The 24519-nt window shown below is 28.6% G+C and overlaps 2 protein-coding genes across 2 annotated transcripts in view; both read right to left on the bottom strand.

Moving 5' to 3' along the window:
• The window catches only part of LOC107454552 (zinc transporter ZIP3), a gene marked incomplete in the record, with an annotated part of 74839 nt that extends 50527 nt beyond the window's left edge, over positions 1 to 24312 (bottom strand). Inside the window, 1 exon segment of the mRNA XM_043051860.2 lies at positions 24153 to 24312.
• On the bottom strand, positions 22105 to 22944 carry LOC139426118 (histone-lysine N-methyltransferase SETMAR-like). The gene has a single exon (XM_071183834.1). It carries the CDS (start codon positions 22942 to 22944, stop codon positions 22105 to 22107), a length of 840 nt encoding a protein of 279 aa, XP_071039935.1.
• Positions 24313 to 24519: the final 207 nt, after the last annotated feature.

Below are 24519 nucleotides of genomic sequence, written 5' to 3' on the forward strand. Positions count from 1 at the left end.
CTGCAGCTCTGAAAAACATTTCATATGATGTTAGATGATTCCGTCTACTAGTTAAATTTCAAAAGTCGAATGAAAAAATGAAATTACCCCTCTACCCGGATTTTTTTGTTTATCGATCCAAAATCTATTCTAGATATGTTTTAATGCATGCTTAAAGACATATTTCAATAGAATTTATATTTTACCCTATATTTTATTTTATTTTTTTGCTTAAATAACTCAAGCTATGTGATAAAATATATAAATAGTAAGTATGATAATAAACAGGGCTTTTCAATACCTTTCTTCATTTTTTCTGCCACTCTCAAATAAAAGAATACGTTTAATTTCTAATAATTTTAATAAGTTTAATTGTTTCGAACTGCCTCAAGCAATTAAATGTTACGTCCAAACAGATTTCAATTCTGGGGTCATTGTCACGTATCAAATGAGCATAAAAGAACCATTAATATTGTTGTCTTTTTAATGCGAGATAATAGAACAATTTATATCTATAATTTCTGAAAGAAAGTACATTGAAACAATTTGCTAAACATATTTATTATATCTATAAAATAATTTATTGTCCAAAAATCTCTTAATATATCTTATTTTGGCATTAAGGACATTCTAAAGTTAGAAAAAGAACGATTTTTTGAGATGATGATTTTAAAAATAGCTCTATTTTGGAATATTTTTACAATTTTCTACTTTCAATATTTGCTGTTTGACAAAATATGGCATCATAATTTAAAAAAAGAGAATTAGCAATAGTTTTTTAGAGAAAAAAAATTAATAAAGCTTACTCTACGCTCGCGTAAATCAAGTTTCCGACTAGCTATCCACAATTAAATATTAATCGCCCCATTTAAATATTTCTTCATTGTCGCCAAATTGTTTTTAAAAATAATGAAACTTAATTTTTCTTGGCTTCTACTAGGTAAAAACTGTTGAAACTTTAGATATTTAAATAGAAAAATTAATATGGCATACAAAGATTTATAGCTTATAATTCAAAAATATTTCATCCACAATAATATTTCATCCACAATAATAAAAAAATTATAAATAATTATTCAAAGTTATTTTTTGCATGAAATCATCTTTGGGTAAAGAGGTTTTATGAGTGGGTGCAATTTTTTGTAATTGCTTGATTAGTTTTAAAAAATATGACTTAAAATAGAAAAAGTGAAATTAACATTAAGGGGTCCGAACTTTGGATCACTTTCCTGATCAAACTATGGGGAGCACATTTCCCAAATTGCGACTACCTCCTATATTAGGTTAAGGATCCGAATATATTATGAAAATGTATGATTTTTTTTAAAAACGAACGTTTTTGTGCCCGATTTCGTAACTTAAAAATTAGCAGTACATGGTCAGCATCAGCATATTTAAGATAACCCTCAGGAACCATTAAGATTGACACTCAGTACGTGAAAATCCAGTCATTAGAACGAAAGTTATTCAGGGTGATATCTTTTTTTTGCCCACAGTACATCTATTAAGATAGACGTATTTTTGTTTAAGATCTAAAAAAATCTTGTTCTGAGTACGTTAACGTTATACTGGGTTTTGAAAATGCAGTCGATTCTTGATATGACGACCACTGTGGCCCACGTAAAAAAGAGAGTAATTGCGTGATAGAGTAAAAAATTAACAAAGATTGGACTTGAATCCTACTAAAATAATTGGGAAAATAATTGAATCTAACGCAACCGACGCAAAATGCTACGAGAAACCACTTTCTTTGAATAAAGTATATCTTTGTCTTCAGAATGAAATCACGTGACTGCAGGGCAAATCGAGAGGGAAATTTTCTACCTTTCAGTTTTTCTTGCTTTTTCAATAGAAGAAAATCGATGCGGATACTTCATAGCAAAAAAAATAAATAAATAAAAAAAATATAGTGGCTTACTTGCGCAAAATTTGGTTGTGCAAAAAATTTGTTAAAAGAGACATTATATAGTTCATAGGTAAGTTAATTTATCTGGAATTATAATTATTTTTATTTAAAATACAAATGAACCTCTAGCATTCTTTTCCTCTCCTCAAAACATCATAAGAATCTAGATTATTCCATTTCTTTCATTTTAAAATGTAAATTTATGCTCTTAAAAATATCTACCAAAAAATATAAGCGTATAAGAACTCAACTTAACCGTAAAGTAATTATTTTATAGAAATATTAATTATTAATACATATTTTTTTAAAAATTTTAGTCCTAAAATGAAGTAGTTTTCACTAAGTTTTGGCCTGGAATAATTCTTCGTTTATTAATGTTTCATTTATTACTTCTTATAATAATCTCTTAAAAGAATGAACTCAACATATTTTTAATATTTGCAGCTTACTTTGAATTAATTTAGATAATTAAATAAATTTGCCCAGAGATAAGAGAGGTTGTGAAAGATTAATACAAAACTCTTCAATAAATTGGGCAATTTTTTTAATACTTAATGAATAAGTTCTTTGATGTATTCGTTTAGATCTTTTAAATTGAAATAGTCTGCTCTTTTTTTAATTGCAAAAATTAATGAAAAAACTGAGAATACCCGAAGTGATATAGAAGCTGGTTAACTTTATCATTGCATCAGCTATGTTAAAATGAAATAGAGAAATAGTAAATTAAATTTTTTTAAATATTGAAGAGGGATATTTTTTGAAGTTTCCTAATTACCAATTTCTATTTTATTTTCCAACTCCTTAAGAAAAATTTAAAATAGCTGGAAAGATTATATAAGATTTTTCATGATTCTATGCTTACAAAATATATGTTAGATAAAAATTTAAATGCATTTATTGTTATTTACTTTGTGTAGCGGGGGCTACTTAGTGCAAATTCGAATTTGGCATTTTTCAAGTGCTGCTATTCAGTATTATGCTTATTTCACATTAAAAATGTGTAAAATTTGAAGATGGAAGTCTCTTCTATTACTACAAACATTTTTTCGAATTTTAAAACAATCTCAGAGTGTGTTTCGTTCATCCAATGTTAAAAATTTTCCGAGGACGTCGGATGTCGAAAAGTGTGCGTGGAAACTTTAGCTGTAAAATGCATAGACGTTGATAAAACAATTGTCGTAAGTGCAAAATTTTTTATTTATACATTAATAAACAATTATATCGTGTAAGCGTTAAAAAATTTTTAAAATTAATAACAAATAAACGGAAAATGAAGAAAAATTCACTTTGGGGCTACTTTGTGCAAAGTTTCATTCGTCTTTTTTTCGACAGAAAAATAGTCAGACGTTATAAAAAAAATACCTGGAACGAGAAACTACCGTGATTACACTTTAGAAAAGCTGCAACAATGTTTGCAAGCAGTTGCTGGTGGTATGTCGATTGCAGAAGCTTCTCGGAAGTACAAAATCCACAGAAATACTATCTCTAATATAATTCACCAGAAACACGTGAAACTTCCTGGTAAACTATTATTTTTCTTCTACAAGGATTTTTCTAATGAATTAATCAAACGATTTAACGCATAAAAATATATTTTATAAGACATCAAGTGATTTTGACAGAAACTGAAGAGCAAGTTCTGTCATGTTCATTCAAGGATGTTATGTTTAAATTTAACAATATTATAAATGTTAATGAATATGTAATAATTATTATTTTTAAAATTTCATCCATTTCAATGTTAGAAAAAGTATATGGTTTCTTTTTGTTTAAACTCAAATGTTTTGAAATAAACATTCTTTTTAAGAAAAAATTCTTCAAAAAAAAAATGTTTTTTTAACGCTGAAAATTATTTTCAAACTAATATCTTTATATATCTTGATGTTTTTCTCTTTAAAAATGTCATCAATTAACTTTTTTAACAATTTTATATCAATATTTTACTAAGAACATGATTATTAAACTGAATTCCTATGGCTGCACAAAGTAGCCCCATTTGGGGGCTACTTTGTGCAAGGTATGTTTTGACTTATTATTCGTAAATATCACATACAAATAATGCCAATATTGATCAAATTCACTCGTCTGCGACAAGTTATGAATATAATATCGATAAATTTTACTGAAGTTTGAATTAACATAGTTTTTTTACATGTCAAAGTTCAAAAACTGCGAAATCCTGCACAAAGTAGCCCCCGAATGACGGTAATTTTGATATGGATAAATAAATAATAAAAAATATTATATGCAGTGCTGTTACAAAACAGCTACTGAATCAACTTGAACAGCTACTGACTAAAATTTATCAAAAGATACTTTTTACCATTTTCAAAACTATGACGAAATTAAATGTTTCTTAATTTTTCAAAAATGTAGACAATTTTGTTTATATCCGAAAATTGAAATTCTGAAACATATTTTGAAAGTTTTGTCAAGAAATCAGTTCAGGAGTTTTGTCAAATATTGGATCAAGAAATGATCCAATATTTCCCCTAGCCGCTAATCACAACTCTCCTAAATTTAAATTTTTCATCCAATACATTACTTCACCCATTGCTTTTATAAACACAGAACACGTATCTACCAGAAAAAGGGAACTCGTCTGAAGTATAACACACAACGATTTTCTTACTCCGCCGACATCGCCAAAAGACGAGGAGCACGTGACAGAGGAGACGTGTGTTAGGGACGTATAAAGATGACAAAATATATCAGCTTGCTTGATCAGTTTTTATTCCAGATCTAAGTTGTTAACTATCTGATTACCCGTTCTTCATACGGATGAAAAAAAAAATAAGTACTCAACAACAGTTACAAATCCTACACTAAACTGAAAGACAAATAAAACAAACCCAAATATAACACAATTAAAAATGATAAAATTATTCCAAATGTTTTTTTTAAATTTAATTTCATATTTTGTTCTTACCGATGGCTTTACTGTATTAGATTTAGCAAAACACGTTTTAAGTAGTTCATTCTATCAAAATAAAGATTTATTCATCTGCATGTATTCATTAGCAGCTGCTGGAGGGCAACTTATGAAATTACTACGATCAATCTATTTTCTCCGTTAATTATTTCTTTCGACGGACAGTAATACTCTACATTAAAACTGTACAGACTTGATGCACTTTTAACAGGTACCAAATAAACAAATACATATTATAATTCATCGTCCCTATATGTGTTTGATTAGAACCTATTAAAACTGCAATAGATGGACAATTTTTTTTACGCTTGTCTGAATTTGAATTAGTTCGATTTTTCCGTTAATTATGCTTTTAGTGCATAGTTTACATAGTATTTCAGTTAGTGGCTAAACTGCTCAAAAGAATTAAGGGATATTGAGGTTGTGGGTTGATCTTGCACATGGAGAATTGTTTGAATGAATGGTACATTATCAACAGACATAGTAGATTATATGAGATAAAAATAAAATTTGTTTGGCAGAAAAAGTACGCTTTATTGAGAATTAGGGTACAAAAAGAAAAAAGAACACAATTTGTGCATATGAGAAAAACAAATAAAAAAGCTCTTTCCTTAAAAGAAAATCGTTTTTAGTGAGGGATATGGTTTGCTCTGCGGGTCAGTAACGTTGAACACCTTTGAGCCGTCGATTTAATCAGTTTCTTAATGAGGTGCTGGGATATTCTGTTCCACTCCTCCAGAAGTACTTCCCAGTTATTGGAGAGTATTTTTTTGGAGGGGGGTAGGCGTCCATCAATTCATCTGCCTAGAATGTCACAAACATGCTCGATAGGGCTCAGGTCTGGAAAACACGCTGGCTAATCAATTAATATGATTCTTTCCTCCAAAAGGATATCATTCACCAATTTAGCACGTTGGGGCCTGTAATTGTTGTTCATTAACATGAAGTCATATCCAATTGCTGCAGCCTAAGGGACTACAATAGGTCTCATCGCTATATCGGCGACCGGTCGGAGCTCCATTTCGAATGATATGGAGATCGGCGTGCCCATCAATGCAGATGCCAGCATTGACCATCACTCCTCCACCACCAAATCTTCCACTTACGGGCACAAACGTAAGATTGTATTTCGAGTGCCACGTTCCCTCCAGATGAAAATACGACTATTATCAAGATGAACAGAAAAACGGGGTATGTCTAAGAAAAGAATAGTGTGTCATTCATTTCTCTTTCGGTTCACATGCTTTGCTGCCCACTCCCTGCGAGCGCGACTGTCCCTTGCTGTTGACGTGACATCTACAATTGATCGGCGAGCATACAGACCTGCAGCGTGAAGGAGGTTTCGGACAGTTTGTGTCGAAATTGTGGTGCCATTAGCCGAGCGAAGAAGCTTTTGAAGAAGAGTGCCATTCATATTTCGGTGTCTCCGAGCCGTTAGCGTTAAATAACAGTCATCATTGGGCATTGTTCCACGTCTACGCCCTTCCCCTGATCTTCGGCCTGCATTTCCAGTCTCCAAAAAATGGTTCTAGTTCCTGGAAATCACACTTTGCAAAACTCCAATGGCTTCTGCTACTTCGACTTGTGTTTGACCCCTTATAACCGGCCAGAAACTCTCCAAGCTTCTGATTCAGTTGAATGACTTCGTTGAGACATCTCACTTGTCGAAACAACACGCTTACTGAATGTCGATCATTCCTTTCCGCCTTGTCTTACATTAAGTTGAAAACCTAATGAAATTCGCAGCCGCTAAAGCGTCAATCTTATAAATTGCATATTGCGAAGTTTCAAAATAAGAAAAATTTGCATTTGTGACTATCTTCCTCCCTTTCAAGCAAAAAAATTGCTCATACTCTTGTTTAATACAAGTCTTAAAATATCCTTTAATTGTTTTGAGCAAAAAATTAAGTATCATAGGCGTCAATAATAGACTCATTAAAAATGCGCTCAACATACCTCCCATCAAGTAATAACTAAAATTACTTAAATCTGACATTCATTCAATACTTTTCTTATTAAATAAAATTATTAATATAACGAAGTAGAAATATTATTTCATTTCCAACTCAATAAATCAGTCTTTACATTCACTGTAAAATCAAACTGAATAATCGAATCGAAGTTGAACTAAGTTAAAAATTTTTTTTAGAGGCCACAAAAAGCTACAACTGCGAATAAAGTAAGTCAATTTCAATGTCTGGAGCGTAGCACATAATTATTGCCCGACTTTATTACACAGCAAATAATTTGTCTAGTCTCGATAAAACCAGGAAAGTCTTTCTCTAGAGTTCTCCCTAAGGGGTAAGTAAATACTCCACAAATGTCCAGAATGCGTCCGGTGAAATCAAACAATTTTTGGATAATATCTTGCAAGAATTACCCTCTAGATGATTTCAGGATTTGTATGCTATCTGAAACTTCTATTTTCAGTACGTGTCTGGGAATATTTGGATCCGTTATTGCAGCAATAAATACCCACATCTTTTATTAACGAAAGTATTTGTTCCAGTTTTATACAGATTTTTATTGAGATAGTATAAGAGGGTAAATACTGAGCGTTAAGCTACTTCAACTCTATTGTTTTAAATGTATTAGTTAATTAATTCAGTTTCGGTAACAATATTTTATTAAATATCTATACTATTTTAATAGTTATGGAAATTTCATTAAATAATATTTCTGTTTAAGTTTCATTCAGAACTTTATTGAAATTAAAACACAGGAGTCGGCAATTAAAATCTTCGATTCTAGCCTTCCCTGACTCTTCTCCGAATTAAACTTTATTAATTTGAGTATGAATAAAGAGGTTTTATTCCAAATTACATTCTATATTACAACACAGAAGTTGATAAAAAACTTAACTTGTTTGTACAAAAATAAATTATGCAGTATTGTAAGAAAGAGATAAAATCACACTCTCACATCAGCACTCACACATACATAAACTATTACCACTGATACATTTTTTTCATTTACTTTATCTTCTTAAATTACTTAGGAACTTTGCCAGTTAATTTTCGTTTTTGAATACAGAAAAAAGTTTAATTTATTAAGATTCCTTAATATCGAAATTAAAGAGTTTAAATAAATATCACATCTCTTTTTCAGTTTAATCAAGAACATTCAAATGTAAGAAAATAAAAATAATAATTCTCTGACAAATTATAATTAAAATAATTTAAAAATTAAATAATTATTAATTTTTAAACGTTAACGTTATTTTAAAATTTAACGAAATTTCATATGACATGAAGCTTTTGTTAATGTATATAAATCCATATAAAATATCAGTGATATTTGGTATGGTTTCTTAGTTAATGACTTATTTAGATAATGAAAAATTAGAATGTCTGAAAACTGCTATTTCAGTTTAACAAGATATTAATTGAACATCTACTAATGCAATTCAGAACTCAATAATAATTGTATCTCTTTCACTTTTTTTTTAAATGAAGAACATTCAATAGCTCTTTTGTCGCTTAAAAACTTGTTAATTAGCAAAAATTTTGAAAGAATTTATCACATTAAATGATAGTGATTCTTTAAGGTATTGAATTAAGGGAAATGCTAATGTGACATGCTTCACTTTTAGTACTGTTCCCGAAACAATACTAATGATTTAAGGAATTTTGTCAGTTAAAAGCCTTTTGGCATTTTTAGTTAATTCGTTATATTTATCAATAGCAGTTTATGCAAATGGCTTAGCAATTCTTTAACAGCTATTCTTTGCCAGCCAGTTTCAATAAAAATCTTTTTTCCAAGAGTGAAGAATGTCTTTTAGACGTAAGAAAATTCTTACTTCATGCTCCGTAAAATCTTTTTCGCCAAAACGTCTTTTCATTTTTGAGAAACAGAGAATTTTATTTATTTTGTCTCTTCTAAATTCCGTCAAACTTTCTTGTACCATGGAAACAGTTTTCTCATTTCTTTTGTCATTTTAGGTTCTTTTTTTCTTCTTCGCCTAATACGAGACTGCTTTTCTCGCAATGACTTGTCTATCAGACCATGCCATTACTATTCTCTTTGGCATCCGAATCTCATTTTGTTTTTACCTTTGAACGAAACTGAAAAGTTCAAAATTCTTTTAACTAGAAGGATTTATGTAATGGAAAAACTTGATTTTAAGCATTTTTAGCATTTGATTGCTTATTTTCAAAGCTTAAGCATTCTTTTAAAAATGTTAGTTTCTCTATTTTTTAAAACTGAACTTCATATAATGACAAGTGGAAGTAAATTTTATGATTTAAAATAAGTTTTTACAATAAAATTTGAACCGGAAAAATTGGAATCATTTTTTAAACTTCAGATTCATGTAATGGAAAACAAACTTGATTCCTTGCTTTGACTGTTTATTTTAAATGCTTAAAAAATTTCCTAATATTCGTTTTCGCGTCTTTTAAAGATTGCGTGCTCCTTACAAATCAATAGTTTTTCAAGAAAATTAAATTTGATAAACTCATAAGTTGAAATTAGTTGTATATAATATTTGTACAGCAACATCTGAACAGAAAAAAGTCAAACATTTCTAAACCAGAAAGATTACGAGAAGGATTATGCAATGAAAAAACTTAATTTTTAACTAAGGATTTTATTTTGTTTTATTTTATAATTGGCTTTGAACTGCCGTCTTAATTCTGAGTTTATGACTTTCAAAATTAAATTCTATAGCCTTGTAATTTTAAACTTAACCCAGAAGACAAGGAACCTCTTGCATTTCAAGCATTTGGAAGAAATAGGCTTCGTAGAGAACTTTTTGGCGGAACTAACCTGTATTTGCTTTATACGAAGAGGAAGCAAATACAAATTTAAGTTATATGAAATATTATTATATTCAAGCTGAGTAGAGATATATAGAGAGATGAGTTGTTGAATATTGGCGTAGTAGCAGACGACTATTTTCAAAGGCATAGTAGCAGACGATTATTTTCAAAGACATAGTAGCAGACGATTATTTTCAAGGAACAGAATTTAAATTGTTGTTGATGATTGACGAGTCAAATTTAACCAGGTTGTCAAAAAGCATGAAATTAAAAAAGGACTTATTGTATTGGTGGTTCACGTTTTCTCTTTGTTTTTAAAAAGTATTAGTAGAGTATTCTTTTTCTTCTTTTTAGTTGAACTTTCTTGCGTTTTTTCTCACAAGGTGAGATTTTTTTGTTAAGTTAAACATTAAAATTTTACTTGTTCCTTGTTCCTAAATATTTTTTCTGTGTTACATTTTTGTTATTAATTTAATAGTTAAGAATAAGAGGTTCTTTTGGTAACTACAACATGAGTAGTGATGAATTGTTGGCAAAAATGAACTCCAAGTTAGTTTTTTAGAGACTCAAAATCAACTTCAACTAGATTATTGGAAGGTGACAAATATTTTGTTTTTCACACCAGTAATATTCATTTTTGAGTCTGGTTTCTTCTTTCGTCTGCAGTGCCGACATTAACAATTTATTTTGTTCAATTAGTTGCGTCTCAAGGTCTTCCATTTGTGAAAAGAAATAAAGTGTCTTATTTGGAGCAGTCTTCAAGAACGAAAATTATATTACCATCTTCGAGTACTCAACACTAATCCAAATCAGTTACATTAGGAAAGGGAAATTTTTCAAATTATGATTCTTCACTTTTATTCAGTATTATTTGCCAAATCATCACTAATGTGTTCTTCGTTAGAGTGGGGGATTTTAGAATAACATACTGTTATGTTTAGGCGCATTTTATTTATAATAAACAACATTTATTTAATTTAGTATATAAGAATTACGGCTTAACGTAAAACTATCTAGTGAGGAATATAAAGTAAATAGAAAAAGGGAAAAATCTCAATTCGATTTCGTATGCGTCGATGGTTCGCAAACATAGCCTGGAATGGCCAAATACACCGCATGTGTGCTAACCATAACCATAAACAAAATACTTTTTTTTATTAAATGAAATATGTTTTCATCCTCTTGGAGCTTCGTATTCAGGAAAAAGTCCTTGAAAATACAAGAATAAGAAATGCATTTTTTTAAAGCAATTTTTATAGAGCAGCTTCATTTATGATGAATTTTTATAAATTTTTTTTATAAAAAATTGCATTTGTGACACGTATATTTAGAGATATTATTTGTTTAATTATAAACAATTTTCAACAAAATTTACAGAAGAGCTTTGGAACTCACTTTTTTTTCAACATACAGTATTAATACCTTTTAGCTCATGTACTTATATAAAAAAAAGTTCCTTCAAAGATAGATTGTTAAATACTTCATTATAATAGGTATTTTTTGTTTGCAAACATTTTCCTTTGCACTTATTCGTTAATTAATTTTGTTTTCTCAAATATTTGTGTTTTGAAAATGTTTATGTATTTTGTAATTGGTTTCATTATATTGCAGAGGGATTGATTAATGAAAGTAAATAATGGAGAAAATGGGGTGAAAGTAATTAACCATCAATCTATTTTCATCAGGTTTAAACTTAATAAAAAAAATAAACCTCTTAGATAGTTGAAAATATTTTTTCTCGGAGAACTAGGATGTTAAATAGAACTTCTCATACGCGTATTTGTGTTCAAAGCTTAAAATAGAATAGGCCCATTAATTTTAAAAAATAGAAATCGTTCTTTCAGAAAGAGCCGTAACAAGTCAACATTCCAATTAAAAGATTATTTTCTGAAGTTAATAATGTTTGCAAAGATAATCATTGAGAAAGTCCAGAAAATTCCTTGAAGTCTACAGGGCGACATCAGAAAAAATCGAGATGTTTAAAATTTCCGCTTTGGTTGACGTTCGATTATGTTAAATAATTTATAGCAACCGATTCTCTTTCAGAATCNCCCCCCCCCCCCCAAAAAAAAAGGGCCACGATAGTCCACATTTTCGTGACTTTTTCATATCTTTATGACTACAATACTCTGTGCTCGATACTAAATTCTCTGTTATGGAAAATCTATGTGAACTAAAGGGAAAATCAAAGTACTCCGAATGAACAAAAGTCATTTGAATAAACAAAAGTCATCCAGAACCATAATTTATCTATTTATTAGAAATAGCTCTATAGAGTCCTATCTTCTCATAATTAATGGGTATTGAAAGACATATATATATATGTATATTATAACGTAGAATAGAACGTGCCCGAAAGAAAAACACCAGCAAAAGTTTTCTGTTTTCAAAAAGACTCTATTAGCGTTCAACTACAAAAAGATTGCTTTGGGGGGGGGGAATCAAAGCAATTTGAATTGTAATTACTTCATTTTAAAGAAAGCAAATTCCTTTAAAAAGCCTATTTACTTTTATTGGAATCATTAAGTTTACTGAATCCTGCAAGAGATTCCTTTTTTTAAGAATTTTAATTCCTTGCAGCAATTTCCACTTTAATAAAAGCATTTCAGTAATCGAAGATAGAAATTAAAAAAAAAAGAAGAAAAAAAACTAGTAGACTCCTTATTTGCTGAAGTTAAGAAAAAATGCTTAATAAATCTAATTTTTTTTAAAAAATTTAATCATGTTTTTCTGAATTCTGAACTTTTGTTCAACAATAATTTATTTTATTTATTACTTTTTTTTACCTTTTGATTGTTTGCTAAATTTCTTAGCAAAGTAAACAGTTGTCAGAAATTTTATTTCAAAGTGCTAGACTATATGGAATTGTATAATTTGCTTTTCAGGAGGTAATATTTCATAGATTTTAATTTTTAGAAATATAATTATTTTTCAAAATTCATTTTGCTTCGTTACACATTCAGAGGATCACAATTAAGAGCATATTATTGAGGAAAATGTTATCTCAAAGTGCTTGTTGATATGCCCTTTTAGCATTTTATTGGTTAATTTCAATACAAATTATTTTAGCATTTTATTGGATATTCAAATCTTAAGCATTCTTTTAATTTAGCATTTTATTGGATTTTATTGCTAAAAAATTTCATAAATTTCGTATACTTCATGATATGTTCAAAAGAACTTAACAATAAACTATTGAGCATTTTTCAACTATAACGCAAGTTATTTTGATATTGCTTAATTAAAAACTTAATTTACGTGAAAAACATGCAAATTGAAAATAACAATAGACATGTTTCTAGAACTCAATAACAGGTGCCAATTTTCAAGATGTGACACATGCGAATGTGCACATCTTGAAAATTGGTGCAAGATGTGCCAGAAACAAAGGTGAATTGAAATAGAAAAATGGAAACATGCCGTTTGTTTCTTATCATTCACGACTAACAAGTCTTGAAAATGGGAGCCTGTTTCTGAGTGCTTGAAACATGTCGGCAACTACTTCCAATTTGTATATTTTTGATGCAAATGAAGTTCTTAACTTAGTAATATNAATGTGAACTCCTTATCCCCTGAACCATCGCGGTTGATAGACCGCGAAGAAAGACCGGTTTTACGCACAAATAGAGACTCTTCATCGATATTATTTTCCGGAAATCCCACCGTACAAAAGCATTACGAGTAATCAGTGACTATCATTAAAAAGCAGTTTAATTCAAATTCTAACTTCTTTTTATTTCTGCAAACCAGTATATTGTCTTGTATGTTGCTTAAAGACGTCTATATATCTCTTGTAATTTATTTGTTTGTTTATTGAAGTTTTAAAACCAGAGATCATTCCGATTACACGAAAATACATACTTTCGACAACTGAATGAATGATATTTGCTTATTCAATTATAGTTACTAGTTGGAAGAGTATAACTCTATCATAACTACAGTATAAATGCTTATTTCAGCATTTTTTAAAATATTTTTTTATGTGATGCATGCATTTAACGGAACGAACTGAAAACTAAAACCCTTTGAATTTTATTAGAGCACTATTGCTGCTTTAAAATCAATTATTATAACTAAAAAAATGCGATGCGTAACAATTTAAAAAAAAAATACCACATCTAAATATCATGAAAAATCATATTTATTAAAAAGAGATTACAGTAACCTATCTATATATTTTTTTAAATAAAACTATGTAAAAATAAATCAAGTTTTTCTATAAGAGCAAAGGAAAACCACGAAAATGTTTTTCAGATTGCTTGACGGTAATAGGATTCAATCTGAATACTCATAATAGCAATGAAATTATTTTTTAATAATCAATCATGTTTTTAGCATCCTTTGATATATAGCCTATCATCATAGGGTAAGTTGTGAAACACTATTATTATTTTTGTACTTTCGCGTTTTTTTATACACAACCCAAATATCAAAGTAACTTGTAATTTAACTACATGAGTAAAATCACATTTTTCAAGAATTTTTGATATGAAAATAATTAGTATTTACATTACATCCAAATGAAAACCACTAAAACTTTTGCTAAAAAACACGTTAACCGATCTTTAGAACAGTAGTCAAACGTTTCGTTTATGAAGCGTCAAAATTTGAATTGTTGGAAGCAAACGAAGGCAGTTTGGTTGCCCTTTAGATGGTAAACGTATGACAAATCAATGTATGCTACACACTGTGAAACGTGGTGGAGGTTCAGTCATGGTAAGGGGATATTTTGCCGGTGACAAGGTTGGAGATCTTGTTAGAATAAATTGAATTATGGATAAAAAATATTATTATAGAATATTGCAGAGTTGTGCTTTTCCATGTACACAGAGAATCGTTGGTCAAGGATTTGTTTTTCAGCAAGATAACGATCCGAAACATTCATAGAAATTGCGTAGAAAAAATTTCGAATCAAAAGAAAAGAAAAAAAGTACTGATATACATAGATTGGCCCCTAAATCCGAAGATTATTAATCCTATGGAGCTATTGTGGAAATAACTCGATAGAAACCTTAGAAAAATGCGATGTACCAATCAAAACAAACTTTGAGAGTCTTTACTTATTTGCTGGAACCATATCTCAACAAGAACATTGCAAAAACTAATAGAGAGAACGCCAAAAATATGCGCTGCTGTGATTAAGGCTAAAGGAGCATATTTCTACGAACATAAAATGAGATAATTCATAAGTTATGCATAAAATTATAGTACTTACGGCGCAAGTGTATCTGAAAATATGAAAATAAAGTTAATTTGCTGTGATTTTCAGTTTAAAAACCTTGTTATTTGTTCAATTTTAAAAATTCAAGAGCGAGTCTTAACTTTTGACCGGTACTATAAATTCTCTTTGCTGTAAATATTCATGTATTGGCACTTAATTTCTTTACTTTAGGAATGAATATAATTTAAAAATGAATAAACTAATACTGATTTATCTACTCCTTGAGATTAGTTAAAATATTTTAAATGGGAACACACACATTTTTTTATGGTTATACACACAACTTTAAATTATTAATATACATTTCATAAAATCAGTTTATTTAATAATCATTTTTACGGAACTCTTATTACATTTAAATTACTTTCTTAATGGTTAAAGTCAATTATCGAAACTAGTGAATCGGACATTTTTACGTTCAATTGAATATTAAATAATTTATCTTTGACTTAAAATTCTTACATTAATGATGCATAATATTTTCGAGACTTTAAAAGTTTAAATTAATTTATTTCCTTAATTGCCCTTCATCTTAATTAAATTCTACATAATTAAGGGTTAAAAAAACACTAAAAACTTTCGCAACTTTTCTTTTGGGATAATCATAAATTATGTTCTCTCTTTTTTCCTTTTACTTTTTTTTATAATTAAAATCAAGTTATAAATAAGTTTTCAACAATGTTAACTGTTTTAAAGTTAGATTAATTAGCCTATGCTTGGAAACATAAGTAAAGAAAAAAGTGAATAAATTTATTTTTGAAAGCTTTTGTTAAAATATTTTAAATTAATTCTATAATAGAGTCTGTATATAGCGACTTCATTAATTCCTCTCTTTTTTTAGTAACTATTTAAACACAATTTCAAGTGCAAAAATGCTTATAGTGCCTTTGATTTAGTTATTTGTAACAGATTAAAACAAAAGAATAATTAAAAAAAAACTTTTTCATAATTGGACAATATTTTTTTACAAATTTGCGTTTACGCGCTTTTAATATTCCTTAATAAGCTTTGAACTCAAATTTAAAAGTTTCTTTTGGCCATACAGTGTTTTCTGAAAGATATTTTGAGATTTAATTTAAAATCAACTAAATTTTTCTTAAATTATCTTTTCTTTATAAATGTGTTTTCATGAATATTAAATATTTTTAGCTGCTAATGATAAGTTACGCTATATAAGTTGAATAAAATAACATAAATTGCAATATATTTTAAAAAGCTTCTACTTTAAACAGAAAATAAATTAATGGAGCAAAGAACTATTTAATCTATGTTTTGGATTGTTCAAGTAATAATGTTATCCTTAACTAAAAATGGAGTTTTGCCATGTTAGGGAAATTATAATACCACCATGATACCATTGAGAAATAATCTTTACCACCATGTTACCATAATCGTAAATATAATTTATCTTGCATTTAACTCATTCGGTGTAGTTCTTTTTAGTCACAATTTCTCTGGATTTAAATTATGTAAACCAACACAATATTTTCCCTCAAATCTCATAATGTTTATTTGTAACAGCGAGTAAAACTGAAACTTAACTTAAAAAACTTAACTATTCCAACCTACTCCAGAAACATCCACAGATTATTTTGAAATGGTGACAATTTCTAAACAATTTTAAATTGCTATTTTGTCAACTTTTATTATCGTTTTGATTATTGTTATCAAATGATACCCAACTATTTGTCAAAATGTTAAACGTAATGAAGAGTTTGTACGAAACAATTTTAATGATATAGTAAAGGTATGACGATTTTTTCATCTTTATATTATAGAAAATGTTTCGAAAAGATAATTTATACCCCGTAAGTCTAGTTTCATATTTTATAAAAGTCTTTCCGATTAACTTTGTTTTGTTTAACAAAAAATCTAAAGTTTTAAAGTTATTTTAACCCTTTTTAAGTTTGTGGGAATTATGCTTCCCATCAATTTCATTAATTTTTAAATTTTGATAGGGAGTTATTGTCCAACCTATGATTTGAACTTCTACCTGTTGATAACTTCAGAAAATACAAAATTGTATGACCGGTGAGCTTTGCTTACATAAATGTGGGTAACAGTAAAGATTAGTGTAGGGTCAAGGTGAGAGGTCAACACAGTTGAGCTATTTTTTTCTGTGAGATCAATTCTTTTGTTGTTATCAATTCTTTCGTTGTTATCAATTTTCATCGAGTTATAAACTCATGATTTATAGATTCGGTTCGTTTTAATAACTGAAATTCAAGCTTAATGCCAATTCCTAACAGCAGGTAAAAATTAAAAAGTCCTACTCATTTCATGAAAATGCTCTTAAGGATCATATTAATTTTATTAAATAAGCTAAAGGAATTTCTTTAATGTAATCAATTTCATTCTCATAAATATGAAGGCATAATATTATTGAAAAAAAAGTTTTTATAGGGTTAAATTTACGTAATTGTAACTCGACTAATTATACGAAACAAGAATCAAACCACGTTAATATAATATTTCGGAATTCTTTGCACGAAAATAAAATGGCGAAAAAAATTTATTCCTAATACTAATAAACGTCTTTAAATACAAGAACTTTGCTTAAATTTTTTGGTGTGTAGATAATTTGTAAGCAATCGAGAACGAAATGCAGCCTAATTCAATTTCATGTGCTATTAGATTACTTTGCTAAAATGTTTCATTTAAAACTTTGCAAACAAATCTATCAACTGCAAAAAGCATAATCGAGGTCGACATGCTACAATTAAATAAAATATACGTGACTTGGAAATAAATAGAATCTGCTGAAACGGCATTTCAAATTCAGTGAGCCTCGGAGGAAATAATAATTAGACTCAGCACTTTTTCAGTTCATGGATTTCATGAATATGTGATAAAAATAATCCCTAATATGTATACTATCTGAAAATATTCTTGCATTTTAAATATATATAAATATGAATTTCAAATGAAGCGAACTAATTTTTAAAAAGTTGGATACATTACATTTTATGATAATTTTTAGTCTAAATTTTCTGGAAGTTTTAAAATTAATGCAGAAGATTAATGTTTTTAGTATAATTTGCAAACACCTTAATCTTATAGAAAAATATATAGTACAGAAACTTGAACAAAATCTTTTTTAATTGATTTTCAAAACGAAAATAGAAACATATTTCATCACACTTGTGTTTACATCATTGTTCAAATAAGGTTACCCAGACGCCACTGGCGACTAATAAATTTTTAGCGGCGAGTATATTTTTTGCTGCTTTTTAATTAAGATCAGAATTTTTTTTTTATAGTTTAATATTTATGTAAATAACTTGGTTTGAGAATGAAAATCGATCGATATATTTATTTGCGTCCTCGCTCGTATTTTCAACACTGATTGAAAAAATCTGTCATGATTTTGCAATAATATCGTGTTAAAAATATAGGAATTAAAATAATCTAGAAATCCATAAAAATAACTGTGGAATTGAAATCGAAAAACACAGTAGAAGGATTTCGGAAAACCGTACCGTATAAAAATGTGTGACTTTAATTTTTGTAAAACCTCATGGATTTATGATGAAATCGGTGCTAAATCGAGCTTGTCAAGAAAAAGTCGCTTAAATGCGCAATTCGAAATTTCCGAGACGTTTTAATATTGTATTAAATATGGAAAAACTTTGATTTAATTTAATTTTAAATTAAATTCAATCAGTTGAATTAATTTATTTCAATTTCATTTTATTTTAGAAAAAAAAATAATTATCATTTCTTTTTATTTACAGCAATTGAGTAATTTTTATGCTCAGTTTGTGATTTCGGAAGTCCTCTTCGAAAGTCTTCGGGTCAAGTGGACTTGAAGAAGTTGTAACAAAATTTATAAATTTGCGAGAAAAAAAATAGAAAAAAACCCAGTTATAATAAATTTAATTACGCGTAATTGCGAATTCTCATATAATAGACATATTTGATCATAAAAACATAATATTTTAAAATTTCTTTCAAAACATTTTATGTTTTATTGTAATTTAATAAGTCTTTCATTCACTTGTGATAAATATTCCAAATCTAAGTATTTGGTTTTTGTGCATAGTAATATTCAAGAAAATTTCAAATTTGGCAGAAGAAATCTTTATAACGGGATCTTAAAATCTTTATGTATAATTATCTAAATTTTATAACGGGAGAGGTGCTAATATTTTTACTAGCTTCCACAGAACGTTTTGCTGGAAACTAACATCATTTTTCTAATTCTTAAAGCCCCTGATTCAGAGTCAAAATTGTTTTTGTTACATAAATATAAAAATCACACTCAATTCTAAAATGTAATTTTTTATAGAGATTCACAGAATTTCTTTACATCTTTGCATTTATAATACATGTGTCAAATTTAACACCTTTAAAGACTTAAAAAAAATGTTTTAATAACTTCTGTTTCAACGCTCTTGATAAGTATATCATAAAGTCATTAATGATTATGAGGGGTTCTTTTTTTTAACCGAAAAAAAGAAGTAATCCCATTAATTTTATAACTTTCTTTTTAATTGTTATGAAGATAAAAAAAAGTTTTAATAAAAAAAGGGAAAATTTACGGTTTTTTATTCATACATGTGTGAAGTTTCTAAAATAGATATTCACGACATGCCAAGTTTCTATTAAAAGCCATAGTTTCTGAATTTCTTAAAATTGTTGCAAATACAACGCTTTGTTGTATTCTTTTTTCTGTGTAGTTTATTTAGATCTTGCATGCAATTTATCAAAAATTACAATATTAGACTTAAGTGCACAAAAATTTAATATTATATTAGAGAAGCTTTTCATATTTATAAAAATTGGAATTTTAATTTTAAAATATATAGTTTCAAGCATTTCTGGACGATACACAAATAAAAATCAATAAATAAATTTATGCATCGTTAGTAAAAACATATTTTCATTCGTTATTGCTTATAACATTATTTTTAGAAGAATTTGAAATGAGAGCAAAATAATTTCACAAGACAATTATTTTAAACTTTGTCATAAAAATTTTTCAGTTTTTTTGATGTTATTATTATAATGTAAAGTTATTATTATAATATAGATTGAATCTTTTCATAATATATGCATTTATTTCAAGAATGTCAAACATTCCATAGCGTAAAACTTAAAAAACAGTGAAAGTTTCAATTTTTCATTATCTTAAAATTTTGTTTAAGAAAAGTCTTTACTGCAGTATCTCTGAGCTTTTAATTCATGCAAAATTCAGTTTTTTTAAAAAAAATAATAAAAAATCTAAACTGTCACGTATAATGAAAATGACTGCCTTATAGTAACGTCGTTGTATCATTATTTTTAAGTATGACAACTAAGTGAGAGTAAAAATGTGGTAATTATAGAGAATGGAAACTTATTTGCAAAAGTTGAAGCATGTTAAAAATATTTGGTATTTTTTATAACGATGCCTGTCAATTTATATAATATCTGTTTCGAGGAAGTTTTTCGTTTTACAACGGCAGTTTATTATGCGACGTTTTAAAAATCTTTAAAAATAGTGTCAACAAATGCTGGTTTGAGATATAATTGGTATGAAAAAATAAATGTATTTAATTTGAAAGTAGGAGGTGATAGATTTTTGTTGTATACACAAGTTAAATAATCTGTCAACTTAAAATTTATATTATAGCAATTTCGTTTTGGGACATGGCAATTTTACCATACAGATATTTTTCATGAATTTACTTTTTTGTTTAAGATTTTAATATAATTTAATTTTTAACTCTGTACTTTAACTTTACAAAACAAAATGAAATGGAATAGTAAGTAGTGATAATAAATGAAGTAAGTGATAAAGTAAGTGTCCTAAATTAGAAACAATTTAAAACTTTGATTTCATAATATTTGTTTTGTTCACGATTATATTTCGCTTTATTTTTGTTCATATTCTCTACACTATATTCTCAAACACTGAATTTTTATCTGCTTTTTCAATCCAATTTATCACTTAATGGATTGTGATGTTTATCGTCTTAAAGTTAAGGCTTCTTAAAACAGTAATACAGTCACGGAATTGCCTACACTATTACCTACAAAGAGATAGTTTCAAAAATTAAATTTGCCGAACGATTCAATTTATCAATGCCAGTTTACACATCAAATTTTTTTAAGAAAAGGCAGAGTTTTTAAAATTATAGCCAAAACTTTTATTATACTATAGCGAAAGGTGGTCATTTTATTTTGCAATTTAATATCAGTTGACGGTCATCTGAAGCTCTCCGGTGAGTAACTGCTTATTTAACATGAAATTTAATGAGGTGACTCATGTTCGAATTTCAGCGTTAGCTTATCGGTACGCATTCTGCACCCGACTCGCACCGACCACAGTGCTGACATAAAATATCCACAGTGATACGGGTTAGAATCATGGTCATGGATCACAATTATGATCATGGTTTAGAATCCTCCTGCCATCAGGCTAACCGTGGGATGCTTTCGTGGTTTTCCCCTTCTCGTAATGCGAAAGCGGATCAGTTTGACGGAAGTGAGAAGGAGATGGATTATGGAAAATGATAGCATTTTCCTCAATTTTTGACTCGTTTTCACCATATATAACTTCATTTGAGAACAGTAGGGGAGAGTGGGGTCAATTGTAACATTTTTTACTTAACTATTTTTAACTAACAAAAAATCCAATATATTATTAGTATTAATTGACAGACGAGTGAAGTAGACTATCCTCTACTAGAAAAAAAATAAATACCTGATTTTAAATATTATTATATTAGTTATTAACAATTTTTGACAGTCGTGCACTTGTTACAATTGTCCCCACTTACGGGGTCAATTGTAACAGTTCATAAATTCAACTAAAACATAGTTAATTATACATATTATCATAGTTGTGATATATTTTTTTATTGATCAAAATAGTAGTGATATTTTAGGAGTAAAAATAATAATGAGCAGAGACCTAAAGGGTTAAACTTTTAACTTTAAGGGGTTAAAAATTTTAATTTATGCTGTGAAAGGTGACAAATAAAATAATGCACATGCAACATAATATAAATGATATAGGAAACTATTGGTGGTTCTTAAAGAGTTAAGTAATGGTTTGTAAACATAAGATTATTTATTTTCAGCTGTTAAAATCGTCCCTTTACTTATTGTTACAATCGTCCCCAAGACGCCATTTAAGCTTCATTTGTTAAAAACAATGCTAGTTAATTAACAAAACAAATTTCTTTTATTGAAATGTTAATTAAGGTGTCCACTTACATATTCGGTTAGTAATTTTTATTTGTTTAAACAAAATTACTTTGTTACAATATAATATTCTAATACCAAAAAAAGTACTTACATCACAAAAGATATTTTCACGCTACGTAACTCTTTCAAAAGTACATAAAATTGGGTGACTAAGGATTTCCCATCCTAACGCATTCAGTTTTTGTAGTGTCACCATTGCAGTATGTGAAAGAGCATTATCGTGGTGGAACACTGTTCCTTTTCTGGACGCCAATGCTGGCCTTTTTTCTTTGATAGCTGCATTCAATTTATCCAGCTGATTGCAGTACAGATCAGCGTTGATGGTTTTTCCTTGTTTCAGCAACTCGTAGTAAACTGGACCTTCCCTGTCCCTCCACAAACAAAGCATTACTTTTCGTTGATGGATACTTGGTTTTGGAACTGTTGCTGATGATGTTCCTAGTTTGCAGTAAGATTTTTTTCTCTTAATATTCTTGTAAGGAATCCACTTTTCATCTCCAGTAACCAGACTGTCCAAAAAACGGCTCCACATTGTGCTAATCAGATGTGATGAACACATTGTTACACGATCAGATAAATTCTTTTCCGTTAATTCATGTGGAACCCAAACACTTTGCTTTAACACAAATCCAAGAGATTTAATGTGATCTCCAACAGTTGTATGATGAATGCCAAACTCTTCTGCAATTTCTCGACTTGTTAAATGTGGATTATTTTCCGATGTGGATCGCAAAACATCATTATCGATCTTGGATGGTTGTCCAGATCGATCACTTTCTTTGAGGCTCAGATCCCCGGAACAAAATTTGCTAAACCATCTTTGACAAGTACGAACATTTACAATATCTTTTCCAAATACCGCACATAAATTTTTACATGCAACCGATGCGATGCTTCCTTTCTGGAATTCATATAAAATGCAGTGTCGTAAATGCACTTTATCTACTGACATGTTTTTCTCTTTAAATATCACAAGTAAATGATGAACGGTAAAAAAGGCACCTCTTATATTATACAGCAACTAAAAAAACAAAAACAAAAAAATCCGATTGACTCACTCGGCAGATGTTTTTTTTTTTATTTACAAGAAAAATCACCTGCCTATTTGAAATACGACAGAACTTTCCCTCCAATCCAGTATATGAAACATCTTGTACAAAAATATAGATGTTATTTATTTATTTCTTAATTTTAATGTCTCTTCTTCTTTGGGTTTATCCGAAGTGAGGCACCTCTGCTTTAGTAGCATTTTGAGACTAATTTTAATGTTATTAGATTCACTAAGAAATTCCTTACAAAATAATTTATATATAAAAAAAAGAATAATCTATTGCTTTTTGAATTTGAAACGAAGAGATCTAAGTTAAATACTAACATTATCTCAGGATTAGATATTTTATAACTATAATTTAATTTTTTTATTTACCTTTATAAGGGAAGGACATCCGTTTATCAAGAAAAAGGGTATGTAGCTTTGCGGTGGGCATTTAAGATTATCTCTCGCTTCATGCACTTGAGAGGAAATGTCAGAAACTTCTGCTTACAGCAAAGTGTTGAAAAGAAAAGAAATTGATAAACTAGTCCAGAGGCTCTCAAACTTTTTTAGTCACGGAGCATCTTTGAAGTTGAAAATTCAATGCTGAGCATTAAATTTTATATAGCAACTAAGTGTTGTATTTAGAATCGGGTACGACAAAAATAGCATTGACTATGCAAAGTTATTTCGATATTTAAGCTTGCTTGGCATAACAGTTTATCTATCAAAAATTTTAAATTTTGGACTCATTTCCCCTTGTAGTCAACAAAAACATAAAATGAAGAAATATTCAAATATTGCAGATTCGCGAAATTTGACGTTTAATAATTTTAGCAACATCACATTTACGAATTTTTTTCTTGATTGAAATACAAATTTAATTAGAGGGATTAGGTTGTTTTGTTTGATTTGCAAAATGGAATTATATTTGGCTAACGTCCGGATAGTGTTGCTTTTCGTCGAAAATTTTTGGTATTAAAAACGCTGCTTTATTTTTAAAGTTAATGCCTCACCTAAATATTGGCAAATATTAGATCCTCAATTAATTTACCTGCACACCCATGATTATCATATATTATTCAATTTTAAACTTCATCTTTTTTAAAAAAAATAATACGCCTTACCTTTCGGAAAAGCACAGGGAATTGTTTGAGGAACACAGTATTAGAACTTCAAATCTAAACAGTATTTTACCCCTTCATCTTCAAGCGCTTAAAAAAAATTAAGAAACTAATATTTTTTTTAAAATATTTTGCTTAATAAAATATCAAGTTTATAAAATATCCACATCTACTCAAAATGTAAGACATCAAATGAAACAATATGGCTGTTGACTGTTGATGATGATGTGGGGGGGATCTCTGTTACTCGCTTTTATCCCCCTTGCTGTAAGGTGTATCTTTAACAATATGGCAATGAAACATCCTCTTTAATAGTAAAAGATAACAAACCATCAAGACACGAACTCCAATTAACAGGTTATTCGTTAAA

The sequence above is a fragment of the Parasteatoda tepidariorum genome, chromosome 7 (assembly GCF_043381705.1).
Source record: "Parasteatoda tepidariorum isolate YZ-2023 chromosome 7, CAS_Ptep_4.0, whole genome shotgun sequence".
Taxonomy (NCBI): domain Eukaryota; kingdom Metazoa; phylum Arthropoda; class Arachnida; order Araneae; family Theridiidae; genus Parasteatoda; species Parasteatoda tepidariorum.

Bases quoted from the DNA above. Each gene is read 5' to 3' on its own strand.
- LOC139426118 (XM_071183834.1), bottom strand. From the start codon at position 22,944: ATGTCAGTAGATAAAGTGCATTTACGACACTGCATTTTATATGAATTC.